The sequence below is a fragment of the Tachyglossus aculeatus genome, chromosome 17 (genome assembly GCF_015852505.1).
Source record: "Tachyglossus aculeatus isolate mTacAcu1 chromosome 17, mTacAcu1.pri, whole genome shotgun sequence".
Classification (NCBI taxonomy): Eukaryota; Metazoa; Chordata; class Mammalia; order Monotremata; family Tachyglossidae; genus Tachyglossus; species Tachyglossus aculeatus.
The window spans coordinates 18,692,723-18,706,764 of NC_052082.1; the positions used below are offsets into that span (position 1 = coordinate 18,692,723).

At 41.8% G+C, this 14,042-nt stretch overlaps 1 protein-coding gene across 3 annotated transcripts in view; it reads left to right on the top strand.

Moving 5' to 3' along the window:
* TPP2 (tripeptidyl peptidase 2) overlaps positions 1-14,042 on the top strand; it is a 68,621-nt gene that overhangs the window by 6,927 nt on the left and 47,652 nt on the right. For all 3 annotated transcript variants that reach the window (XM_038758969.1, XM_038758972.1, XM_038758970.1), the window contains exons 2-6: positions 5,237-5,365; positions 5,749-5,844; positions 8,899-9,003; positions 9,569-9,693; positions 12,246-12,409. In XM_038758969.1, coding sequence (XP_038614897.1) covers positions 5,237-5,365; positions 5,749-5,844; positions 8,899-9,003; positions 9,569-9,693; positions 12,246-12,409 — 619 coding nt within the window. The remainder of the gene's footprint in view (positions 1-5,236; positions 5,366-5,748; positions 5,845-8,898; positions 9,004-9,568; positions 9,694-12,245; positions 12,410-14,042) is intronic.

The window sequence follows — 14,042 nt, forward strand, 5'->3', positions numbered from 1 at the left end:
CTTTCCACTGAGCCACGCTACTCCTCATAACGTATGGACTCTGTTCTTCTTTAACTCGTGTTTTACTCTGCATTTTGAATAGGGAATATTCTTTCAGAAATTCACACCTTACCTGGGTAGAATGAGATGCCCTGTCCAAAAAAGTCGTGTGTGCATGAATGGCACTGATTGACATGTGCTTCCATAGCGCCAGTTTCCCTTAATGTGAGATTTGTCAGGAATGTAATCCCTGCATTCAAGAGGTCTCAGAGACCATAAATTATTCTTATTATCCATGTCAGCCATCTCATAGTACATTTGAGGTTTTTTATGGTATTTGTTAGGCTCTCACTTAGGCACCCAGGCACTGTACTGTGCACTGGGGTAGATAAAAGGTCATCAGGATAGACGTAGTCCATGTCCTGCATAGGGCTCACAGTCTTAATCCCAATTTTACAGATGAGGTAACTGAGGCACAGAGGAGGGAGTGACTTGCCCAGGGTCACGTGGCAGAGATGCGACTAGAACCCAGGTCCTTCTGACTCAGGCCTGTGTTCTGTCCACTAGGCCACACTGCTGGAGCCACATAGAGAGGGTGGGACAATCTGCTTGTCCTCAACCCAACCCAAAACCGCACAAAATTCAAGCCGTCATCCTGATATGAGACTACTCATCACTTCCTCTCTCCTTCCAAATTCAGTTCATTCAGTCATTTATTAAGCGTCTACTAGATCAAAGCACTGTTTTAGGCCCTGGGGAAGGATATAATAAAGGGTAACCGAGACTATATCCCTGGCACTCAGGGGACTCAAGTTTGAGGGGCTGAGAGGTTGGCAACAGGCAAGTGGTGTGAGGAAGGATGCATAAAGACCAACAAGAACCATAAAGAACCATAAGCACAATAAGAGCAGCAGAAGGTTGCAGTTGAAGGAGCTGTTTGCACGTCTTTCACTGCCAGAGCTATCCAGATTCCTATAGTCACAGCCAAACCTTCCCAATGGTCTAAAATCTGTGGAGGCACCATGCTGCCATTTAAGTTCACCCAGCCCTGTTCGCATTCATTAAATCCATCAGTCATATTTATTAAGCGCTTACTATGTGCAGAACATTGTACTAAACTCTTGGGAGAGTGCAATATAACAATAAACGGACACATTCCCTGCCCACAGCAAGCTTACAGTCCAGAGGGGAGACAGACATTAATATAAATAAATGACAGATGTGGACATGAGTGGCTGTGGGGCTGGGAGGGGGATGAATAAAGGGAGCCAGTCAGAGCGACACACAAGGGAGTGGGAGAAGAGGAAAGGAGGGCTTAGGAAACGCTTCTTGGAGGAGATGTGCCTTCAATAAAGCTTCGAAGGCGAGGAGAGAAATTGTTTGTCGGATGTGAAGAGGGAGGGCGTTCCAGGCTAGAGGCAGGACGTGGGCTAAGGGTCGGTGGTGAGCTAAACGATCAAGGTACAGTGAGAAGGTTAACATTAGAAAAATGAAGCATGCGGGCTGGGTTGTAATAGAGTAGCGAGGTGAGGTTGGAGGGGTCAAAGTGATCGAGTGCTTTAAAGCCACTGGTGAGGGGTTTTTGTTTGATGCGGGGGTGGATGGGCAACCACTGGAATTTTTGAGGCGTGCGGAAATATGGCCTGAATGTTTCTGTAGAAAAATTATCCAGACAGCAGTGTCCAGTAGGGACTAGAGTGGGGAGAGACAGTAGAGGAGGCCCAGGATGATTCAGTGGCAGGGCATTGGTGTTGCTCAGAGGTCCAGAGGGGTGGGCGGCTGAAGTTGGCAACACAACAGTGGTTTCGTAATTGCTGGAGAGGCAGCCGTGTCTTTTAATAGCACTGTCAGTGTTTAGTAAGTGCTCACTAGGTCCCAAGATCAGTGCTGAGCCCTGGGGTAGATATAAAATAATCTAATCCAACATAATCAAGGAGATTGGTATCCTAAGTATACTAAGTGGTGTGTATATATATATATATATATATATATATATATATATATATATATATCTCTTATGCAAGTGGTATACCAAGTCGTATCTTAGTCCCATTTAACCGATGAGGAAACAGGCTCAGAGAGGTTAAACTCTAGACTGTAAAGTAAGCTCCTTGTGGGCCAGGAACATAGCTATCAACTCTGTTATAGCGTATGCTCCCAAATACATAGTACAGTGCTCTGCACACAGTAAGCTTTCAAGAAATACGATTAAGTTAGATGACGTGCCAGAGCTGGGACCAGAACCCGAGTTTCCTGACTTTTAATCAAATGCCCTTTTGACTAGGTCACACTTTTTGTCTAAATTACCCTATATTGGAACAGGCTGCTCACCTTGTCTCTTTGCGGCAAGGTACTAGGAAAGCAGCATAAGTGTAAAAGGCACGTGTAAATGGGTGAAATTTCACTCTCAGCGTCATCTTCAGTTTTAAAGAACCCATATGTATCCCTCAAGCCTGACGCCATCGTATTGAAATTCAGACCAAACTGAAGGTCTGTTAAGCAACTGTAGAGTCCGAACTTCTTTATGACTATGAGATCTGGACCTTCCAGACATGCCACACCTAGCTTCAGGAGTAGTCCCATCAATGCCACTTACTTGAAACATCTAAGATCACAAACAAGAAGGTCCTGGAATGCAGTCAGTCCACCAACATCATAGCAATACTATGCTATCAAATTCTCATGTGCTAAGCGGAGCACGTGAGAATGGACAACAGTAGGATACTGAGGGGTGAGCTGGAATGGGTATCCTGAAAACAGGATTGGCAGAAAAAAAAGACATTTCAGAGATATAATAAAACAAAACCTCAAATAGCATGGTGTAGCCAGAGACTATTTGGAAGTCGTCAGCGCAAGGAAAGCCAATCTGGCATTCTGCAGTTAACAACTGAAGATAACTATTTTTGAGTGTTCAGGAGGGAGAAATGGAAGGTCTGTCAGGCACTAGGGGTTGGCAAACCACTGCACCCCAAAACGCAATATGTGCCAGGCACTGTTCAAAGCGCTGGGGTAGATATACGAGATAATCAGGTTGGACATCTTTCTGTGCCTTCAGTGTGGAAGGGATGATCAACTGCTCGTTGTTCTTGTCAGCCTCACGGACACTCCAGTAAAAAATTAACCATCAGGAACATCTTTGAGCCCAAAGGACAGCTTTATATACAAAAGCAGAATCAAATATTTGAATACCTACTTACTGCGTATGTGCACGTATCATAAGTAATTGAAAGACCAAAAAGTTAATTGATCCATATCCTCTGCAACAGGAGTGAGCGAAATAATTGCTAAAGAGTTTAATTTCCAAGGACGCCGCCTCTGCCTATGCTGACTTATACCTATAAACTGCTTGTGGGTAGGGAACAGGTCTTGGCTTCCAATGTATTTCCCAAGGGCTTAGTACAGGGCAGTGCCTTCAGGTGGCACTCAATAATTACCATTGGCTAGTATCATCTAGCTAGCTGCAGGGACAGTCATCTGTCTCTCTCCATGCCATGACCCTGAGGACATTGACCCATCAGTGTAACTGCAGCTGGTTCTGAGCCAGTTAGGAATTGCCAAGGGTAGAAATCACTGCACTTTTCAAAAGCGGTAAAGTGCCACCCCAGGTCAAATGAATGCCCACCCTGGCTTCAGGGCCTTCCAACCTAAGACCTTATATTTAAATAATAGAGTTTTTTGAGTGCTGTAAAGCCTACAAAGAAACCATCCTGAGCACTGGGACCCTATTTATAACATGGTCCATGAAGTGCGTATTTCATGTTGGTCTTGTTATGAGGTCCTGTCCAAAACAGTAGTCTGAGAACATTTTATGGAGTCCACGAAGAATCAGTTATACTGAGTTCTGGACTAGAGCGGAGTCTGACGTGAGAACCTAGTGTTGAAAATATCCCTGAAATTTATGTCCCAGATAGGATAAATTCAGAAAAATACACCTAAGCACAAACTTTGAGCTAAGCATATGTAGAACAGGAAATAGAATTAAATTGCACAGAAAGAGAATGTCTTATTTATGAAGGTGGGTGGGCTATTCAATTTATATGGTTAAAAGTCGGGGGTTGCAGTGTTGTTTTTAAATTTCCTTTAGGGTCCTGGTCTTTTCACATCCTTAAAGGTTGGGAGAGATACAAGAGAATGGGAGGAGTGCAAGAGAAAGACAGATGAGGTTGCGGTCATAGGTGGGAAGAATAGAGTGGAGAAGGATAAGCTCAGAAACAGTCCTCTGACTGTGAGAGGAAGGCTAGATCAAGTTGCTATTTGAAGTACCATGTGTTCTGCTTTACTGCTCCCCTAAGAGTTTCTGGTTATTCCTGAGCCTTGTTCTAGTGCTTTGATTACCATAGTGAGTTTGGAGGAAAGGAAGAGCAATATAAATCATTCCAATTTTTATTGCAACAGACATTAGAAATTAGTGTGCAAAAAGGATTTCTTTGCCTTTGATCCTTCCGTAAATCTTGGCTCTGCACCTTTCCAAGTGAAGTATACATTATAAGAACAAAGAGCTCCTTTTCTTTATTTTTCCAGTGATGGTGGTATATGAGTAAACCGTGTTTTTAATAGAGTTTGAGTTCCCTTGTGACTATCTGTGAAGAGTTATAGAGAAAGCATTTAGAATTAACTTGAAGGAGGAAGGAATGGTGAGGAATCCTTTAAGATGAATTGTTTATGAGGTGAATTTCCTTAATAAATGAACTGAATAGAAATAAGAGAACATATAGCAAGAAGTGACTGGGTTTTCCTTCTCTTTGTCTAAATTGATAGTGAGAGCTGAGAAGTTTGTTCTTCCGCTACGCTAGTGATAACACTGTTGCTTTTGAAGCCCATCTGGCACTGAGATTTGGTATATAAAGTGAATTTAAAAAGCAACACGTTTTTTGTTAATAATAATAATAATAATAGCATTTATTAAGCGCTTACTATGTGCAAAACACTGTTCTAAGCGCTGGGGTGGTTGCAAAGTGATGAGGTTGTCCCACAAGGGGCTCACAGTCTTAGTCCCCATTTTACAGATGAGGGAACTGAGGCCCAGAGAAGTGAAGTGACGTGCCCAAAGTCACACAGCTGACAAGTGGCGGAGCCGGGATTTGAACCCATGACCTCTGACTCCAAAGCCCATGCTCTTTCCACTGAAAGAGCAACTTTGATTCCTGTTGTAAATTTGATGCAATTTTAGGTTGAAAATATTTTAGTTCACCTTCTAGAGACCTGTGTTGACTTTGGTTGCGTGAGATGCTTTAAACTATCTCTTTAAAATTTTCAGGTTACAACTGATGGGAAACCCAAAATTATCGATATCATCGATACCACAGGAAGTGGTGATGTGAACACTTCTACAGTTGTAGAACCGAAAGATGGGGAAATTCTTGGACTTTCAGGAAGAACTCTTAAGGTAAGAGCGTAATAAGAATGGTATTTATTAAGCGCATACTATGTGGCAAGCACTGGGGTAGATAGAAGTTAATCAGGCTGGATTCAGTCCCTGTCCCACATGGGGCTTTCTGTCTGAGTAGGAGGGCATAGAATATAATCCCCAGTTTACTAATGAAGTTACTGTTTATAAATGGAGAAAATGAGGTGTGTGAGTAAAAGTTGTTTTTTTTTATTTTTAGTGGTAAATTGATTAGAACTCAGGTCTCTCAAATTCCTTCTTATGGACTAAACATTTTTCTTCTTTCTTGGTTCATTGTGTAGTAAATTAGGGTTATATCATTGTAGTGTAGCATTTCAGTGTCTGATCAAGCATTACCAAATAATTTTCCCTTTTTTCCATAGATTCCAACAAATTGGATAAATCCTTCAGGCAAATATCATATTGGCATTAAAAATGGCTATGACTTCTATCCTAAGGCTCTTAAGGAAAGAATGCAGGTAAAATGTTACATTTTGTCTAATTTTAGGTGTTGATATTTTATTACTTAGAGTATGAAAACTAGAAGTCAAATCCAGATATTGCCCCCCATGCAAATTTGATGTGTTTGCACCTACTGTACCCTTTGGGATAAAAAATATTCATTATTCCAAAACACCCTGTCAGACTTTATCCTTGAACTGTTGAAGAATCCAAACTCAGTCCGTCTCCTTTCAGGGTGGCTAAACCAGAAGCATGGTCTGAGAATCTCTTCCTTTTCCCTTTACTTTTTTCCAATCCCCCCATAGTGTCCTCTTTTTTAAAGGTATTTAAGTGCTTACTGTGTGGCAGGAACTGTTCTAAGCACTGGGGTAGATACAAGATAATCAGGTTGGACACAGTCCCAGTCCCACACGGGGCTCACAGTCTTAATCCCCGGTTTACAGATGAGGTAACTGAGGCACAGAGAAGTTAAGTGACGTACCCAAGGTTACACAGCAGGCAAGTGGCACAGCTGGGTCCTGTGCCCTATCCACTAAGCCATGTTGCTTCTCTCCCCACTCCTCAACATCTAGTAGTTCTACTTCTGACCTCTGGAGAGTTAGGATAAATTAAAAATATATCCTTGATATCCTTGACCTTCAGCTCCTTGCTAAGACTTTGAACTCAGTCCACTCTCCTCCTGTCTGAGCTCTGCTAGCCCCTAGCCTAGGTGCAGAAGGGTGGACACTAGCCAGAGAAGTTTTAATGTGATAAGGTTCTTATATTGAGAATCCGTGGAGGGTGGACTGAGTAGACCTGGGATGCAATCACTACAGCCGGTTAGATGTGGCGGGGATCATGTCTTTCAACTCTGTCGTACGGCACTTTTCCAAGTACTGGATGCTCCGCACATAGTAAGCACTCAATAAATACTACTGATTGAGACTGGTTAATTCTGGACGCTTTCAGGAGACTATTAATGGCCACACTACCGGCTTACAGTAGGAGAGACTCTGAGTGGCCTGGTGGTGCTTGGAAATGAGGGATGTATCTGCCCTAATTCCAAGGTCTAGTCAAGTATCCTTGGTTCATGTAGACCAGTGGGTGTTCATCTAGATGGAAGAATGTGAGCTGGAGGGATGGGTGGAGACACTTTAGGGGCAGGCCCGTAGGTAGCCGCTCTCATTCTTTCTCCCCGGTTTTGGTCCACCCACATAGTAACTTCAGTCCAGCTGCACTTGTCTGAGATCCAAAGCTGCCCCACCCTGGCTGTGTCCACATATTTCCTCATTCCAAAACATCCAGCCTGTTCTGCCATATCAGTCGGGCCCCTTTGTGAGAGATTCTAGGTTGGGATGGAGGAGCAAGGAAATGTACATTTATCCATTCATTAAAAACCCAATTTAGCAAACCACTGTTATAATTAAAGGTGCTACCTGGTCTTAATTGATTTGTAGTCATCTACTTTAGTAAATCCTTATTTACAATAGCAAGAGTGGTTGAATTATGGAAATGGCATTATATTCAAATTAATCAGCCTAGTAATACTAATGCTGCTAGGGTAATACTGGGGCCTGGTGGGCCAATTCAGCTGACACAGACAACCCCATTACTAGATCTGAGCCAACCAAACCAATATTCTCGTTCTGATTATTGTATATATGTATATATGGTTGTACATATTTATTACTCTATTTATTTATTTATTTATTTTACTTGTACATATCTATCCTATTTATTTTATTTTGTTAGTATGTTTGGTTTTGTTCTCTGTCTCCCCCTTTTAGACTGTGAGCCCACTGTTGGGTAGGGACTGTCTCTATATGTTGCCAATTTGTACTTCCCAAGCGCTTAGTACAGTGCTCTGCACATAGTAAGCGCTCAATAAATACGATTGATGATGATGATGATTATGGCAGCATCATGTTGGAGAAACAGTGTGATGGTTAGTCTCCCAAGTAACCATCCTAATGGTGTGACGTGGACCATCCAGCATCTTTAATTTTTCCTGTACTAACCCACTTTGGACCCCTCATCTATGAATGTGTCCAAATCCCCCCTTTGCTTACTATTTCACATGTCCGCAACTTCCTGTGGTAATGACTTCCTCTAGACTGTAAGCTTATTATGGGCAGGGAACGTGCCTGAATTCTGTTGTATTGTACCTCCCAAGCATCGTACAGTACTCTGCACATAGTAAGTTCATTCATTCATTCAATCGCATTTATTGAGCACTCACTGTGTGCAGAGCACTGGACTAAGTGCTTGGGAAGTACAAGTTGGCAACATATAGAGACGGTCCCTAAAGTGATCAGTGAATATGATTGATTGATAAAGGCTTCATCAGTTTATAACCTGGTGGGTGAAGGATTTCCTTTTGTTTTGAACCTACCACCTTCGGGCTTTACTGGGGGATCCCTCGCCTTGTTGAGAAATGTGGTGTACAACAATTCTGTGTTGACCCAGTGTACACTCTCTGAGGAGTTGGGAAAGACCTCCTGTCCTGGAGATTTCCAGACACCGTCCCTCCCCTATGCCTGGCTTACCTTTTTCCTCCCTCTCCCTCCAACCTTCTCTTACCTCCCTTTCTTTACCAGTATAAAGATTTTTGGTCTCTGTGTGCGGTGCGTAGATCACTTAAGATAATGCAAGCTCTTCTCACTCTCTTTGGAGCGAGAGGACCACTTACATGCTCCTAGAGTACCATTTTAATCTTAATTGGTCTGCACTCCCTGGAGTAGGTAAAATGGGCTCTCCGGGCTCTCAGTTGGGGATTGCGTACCCTAGCGTGGCATTAAAATGCATCATTTCAGTGTCTTTTACAGTGTTGTTCTACCTGATAAACAGTCGATCAGTAAAACAATGTTGTTTATGAAGTGCTTACTGTATGGCGAGCACTATAAGTGCTTGGGAGACTACAGTACAGTACATTCGATAGACATGATCCTCGCCCTCAAGGAGTTTACAATCCACTAGTCTGATTTAGGAGGTAGCCAGAATCAATGGGAAGGAATATCGTGTATGTTTCCATTTAAGCGAATAGTATTATATTGTGAGGTTATTAATTGTCAGCTAATTCTTCATCACTGCAGAAAGAACGCAAGGAGAAAATCTGGGACCCCGTTCACAGAGTTGCGCTTGCGGAAGCCTGTAGGAAGCAAGATGAGTTTGAGGCTGTCAACAACTCTCCCTCTCAAGTTGGTGCTACTATCATTAATAAAATTTGCCATGGAAGCTAATGAATTAAATGTAAAAAAAAAATGAATTAAATGTGGTGTTTAAAAGTGTCTTTAACCAAATAGCAGGTGGGAATTTTACCAGTTTGAAATCGTTGAGGCTGTACTACATCATTTTCTTCCCCGCCACGTGTCAGTGGATTCATCATCTTCATCTCTTTCTCTAATCCTGGGGACTTCAACCTCCTGGTTAGTTTAAGAGAAGGGGAGGAGAGTAGTGACTTTGACTTGACGAGGTCAGTGATTTCTATAACCCCTGTGGCTCCAAAGGGATGAAATGATTTTGGAGAAAGCCTCAGAAGTAAAATCTCATCCTTGGTAGCCTATGAAATGCGACTTGGATGGCACTGATATAATTGATTGTAAAACTTTTATAGAATTTGGAAAACAAACTTCTAGTTATTAGGTGTTCTCATTACAAGCCTCAATATCTAAATTAACCCCTGCAAGGGCACTTATCAGAATGAGCTATATTCCAAGACATATACTTAAAAATTAAATTACTATTTGGTTGCCTTTTTTTTAGATAAGTAAACTCATAAAAGAGGAGCTACAGAGTCAAGTAGAACTGTTAAATTCTTTTGAAAAAAAATTTAATGATCCCGGCCCTGTGTATGATTGTTTGGTGTGGCACGACGGTGATAATTGGAGGTAAATTGTTTCTTGCTCATTTTAATTTGTAGTAATCATTTTAAAATGTATTTGACTTTGATCTGGAACATAGTAAAGCCCTTAGCAGTTCTCCTGACTTTTGTTTCGAGGGACAATGCAATTTTTTAAAACTACCAGGGAGAACAAAGTTTGTTCTGATTGCTTCACTTTGGAAGGCTTTAGAAAGCACAACTCGCCCTGATCAGCTTTTCAGTACTTTGCAGTTGACAGCACGTGCAACTTGACCTGGGTGTATTCTTATTCCTACTATTACTTTATCATTCATGTAAACTGACAGTCAAATTTGGCAAGTGTGTGATTAGTAGAATGATGTAGCAAGATTTCCATTTAACTATACTAAGCTTTTTAAAAGTCCAACACACAATTAAAGAAAATGCTTAGAAAAGGCAACTCGAAGATGGCTTAGAAACACATGCCTGAGAGAGGTTTGGTGGTGCCAGTTTGAAATTTTCATATAGTAGATGTAAAAGGATAAGGAAAATTCTAGAATTTGGATGCCTTAAATGTTTTAGAGTCAGTATTAAACAATGGTATTTACTGAGCACTTGCTTGCATAGCACTGTATTAAGCGCTTGGGAATGTACAATATGAACGTGGGAGGTTAAAAAAAGGCAGATGGAATGTGATTCACAACAATGAAGTAAGTTTAGTGTACTCTAGTTCTTTTCTTTGCATGAAGGTAAAATGAGCAGCAAATAAGAAGTGAATTTTATTTGGAGTTTTGTTTAAACTGGCTCAGGTTTAAAAGTAGAGAAAAATAGCTGAGGAAAGTGAAAATTGGTTGGAAAATTTTTGTACTGGTTGCTAGAAGCAGCATGGCTCAGTGGAAAGAGCACAGGACTGGAATCCAGGAGGCCTGATTTCTAATCCTGACTGCCACATGCCTGCTGTGTGACCCTGGGCAATTCACTTGACTCCTCTGTGCCATAGTTTCCCATTCGTAAAAGGGTATTAAATGCTTGTTTTCTCTCCCCCTTCTCCTGTGAGCCCCAAGTGCTTGGATTGTGTCTGATATGCATTTTATGTAATGCCAGCACTTAGTACTCTGCTTGGTATAGAATAAGCGCCTACCCATTATCATTATTATTAAAATTTTTACCAGAGATTACATCGTTAGAATTTGATGAAAGCCAAAAAGGTTGTGTAGGTTCCCGTTTCCGTCCCTTCTCCGACTGGTAATTTCAATCAATCAGTACTGTTTATTGAACACCTACTGTGTACAGAGCACTGTATTAAGCTCTTGGGAGAGTACGGTAGATTTAGGAGGCCGATCCCTGCCCTCACGGAGTTTATAGTCTAGGGATTGAGGCAGACAGAGAATGAAGCAGTGTTGGAAGAATATAAACCTGGAAAAAGAAAAATTAGGAAAGCTTCCGGAAGAGGTTGGATTTCAGAGGGGCCTACACCATGTGAGGGTAAGTTCTGCTGATAAGCCAGAGGTGGGCATCTATTTTAACAGTAGGGTAACAGGTTTGTTTTGAGTTGAAGCGGCTGCTCTTTTCACCCTTGGTTGCTTCTACTTGGCTTTGAACCTGTAGCATTCATGCATCCTGTGACTTCTGGTTTGTGGACCATGAATGGTAAGCTTGAAGTGGGATGCCACTCTGGGCAAGAGCAGCTGCCCTTTTGCAAATTAATTGTCAGGTTGATAGAATCAATTACCATCTTGAATCCAGCCTATAGGCTCTATTTTTGTCCACCCTTGGTGAAAGGGAAGGCCAACTGCGTGGTTGGTAAGTCCTTTAGTGGCCAGAAAGAGAAAATGTCAATGCTGCTCTTTTGGCATTACCAGAGCCTGTTCTCTCATTGTAGTCAGATCTGAATTTCTAATAGTCAGGGATCGATCAGTTGTATTTATTGAGCGCTTACTTTGTGCATAGTACTGTGCTAAGCACTTGGGAGAGTAAAATATAATAATAATAATGGCATTTATTAAGCGCTTGCTATGTGCAAAGCATTATTATTCATTAAATCGTATTTATTGAGCGCTTACTGTGTGCAGAGCACTGTACTAAGCGCTTGGGAAGGACAAGTCGGCAACATATAGAGACGGTCCCTACCCAACACTGTTCTAAGCACTGGGGAGGTTGCAAGGTGATCAGGTTGTCCCATGAGGGGCTCACAGTCTTCACCCCCATTTTCCAGATGAGGGAACTGAGGCCCAGAGAAGTGAAGTGACTTGCCCAAAGTCACACAGCTGACAAGTGGCGGAGCCGGGATTTGAACCCATGACCTCTGACTCCAAAGCCCGGGCTCTTTCCACTGAGCCATGCTGCTTCCCTACAGCAGAATTAGCAGACGTGTTCCCCGCTCATCCGAACTTACAGTATGGAGATGATCTAGTAATTTTATTTTTTGTACCTAGGTGAAAAGGAAAGATCAGAAGCAGTCAAATGCTTTGGGTGGGATGGGGAAGGAAACAAGCCTGGACATTTTGTAAAGAAATTTTGTGCCGAGCTAAGGTAACTTTTATCTTTCATGAAGTGAATGCATAATTTTACTCATTTGATGTATTTTATCTTCTTCAACAGAGCCTGCATTGATTCAAATGAAGGTGGAGATTTGAGTAACTGCACTGTATTAAGAAACTATAAGGAAGCCCAGGAATATGGATCTTTTGGCACATCTGAGATGTTGAACTACTCTGTTAACATTTATGATGAAGGAAACCTACTTTCTGTTGTGACAAGTGGAGGTATTTTTAAAAATTGGCATAGCTAAAAATAGCTCCAAGAAGTCCTATTTAGCATTATTTTTTAGTGGGTCGATAATCAATTCTAAATCTAAGTGTATTTGATTGCGTTTGGTCCAAATCTTATTTTTAGTTAGATTCCAACTTTGGGGAGCCTTCAGTTCTAGCTGGATTAGTCCTTTATTGTACATTTATTAAATGAATGTTTAGCTGATTTTTAAAAATTCTTTTTTAATCATTTATGGTTTTCCTGGCACTTATACTAGGGTTATGCCCAGAAAAGACCATGAAAAATGAGCCAATTTTAAATAATAAAAGAATGGTTAAAATTCTTCCCACCATAATAATAATAATAATAATAATGGCATTTATTAAGCGCTTACCATGTGCTAAGCACTGTTCTAAGCGCTGGGGAGGTACAAGGTGATCAGATTGTCCCATGGGGAGCCTCACAGTCTTCGTCCCCATTTTACAGGTGAGGTAACTGAGGCACAGAGAAGTTAAGTGACTTGCCCAAAGTCACACAGCTGACAATTGGCAGAGCCGGGATTTGAACCCATGACCTCTGACTCCAAAGCCCGGGCTCTTTCCACTGAGCCACGCTGCTTCACCATATAAACACGAATGTATTTTAAATGATCTGGATAATTTTTACAACCAAATTCTTAGACACCATTGTCAGTAACTGGTGTTTTGGCACTATTAGGCATCGATTTAAGAACCTTTCTGCAGAAGTGATTTAGACTCCACATACCTCCTCTGAGGGAAAGAGCTCCTTCATTTGAGTTACCGTGAACATAAAGAAGACATTTTTCGCTGACAGAAACCTTATCAAAAAGGGCATATTTATAAAATATGACTTTAAAAAGAGGATAGAGAAAATTTAGAGTCCATCCCTCTCTTTTGAATATCAAAGGTGATTCATACTTGAATAGCGTAAGAAAGAAAAGGAAATGGGGATTTTAAGGGAGAGTTAGGGTGAATGGGAGCAGGTAGGTTTGAAGAGCTAATGGGACAGAAAGCCTCCAATTTGGGTCTTTTGGTCCTGATTGAAGATGCTTAGGACGTGTGCGGGACCTGAGTTTTAAGAAGTCGAAGACGACAGCTCCCATGGAGTGGGTTCTTTTGCCTGCAGAGTATCACCTGGCAGTCAGCCTCAACGAGGTTACATTTTACCTCCGTCATAGTAACCCACTCTAAAATTAAAGGTGTTTCCCCCACTTTGCTGCTAAGTTGAAGGGGAAACGCTTTGCTTATATTTTTAGACAATTTGTGGCCCAAGTTGAGATTTTCTCTCTACTGTTAGCTCGTGGAAGAGAAGGGAAGAGGAGGGTTGCAGGAAAAATAGGCAGTTCAAACAAGGCACTTCCTACTGTAAAGCCTTTAGGGCTGCATCTTAGTGGAGCAGGGGAGCAGTTTAAATTTGGAGAACAGAACCTGAATGGAGAAATGAGCAAGATAGAGGGCTGAACCAAATTTGGAAGCATCTGTTCTGCTTGCAGCTCTATTGGGAGGGAAAGTGACTGTCCCATGCTAGATGGCTGGCATACGTGCCAGCTTTTCATAGTGAGTGCAGGGATGAAAAGGGGCTGGGATTTTAGAGAGGGGAGGGGGACAAGAAGTAGGTGGGCTTTGA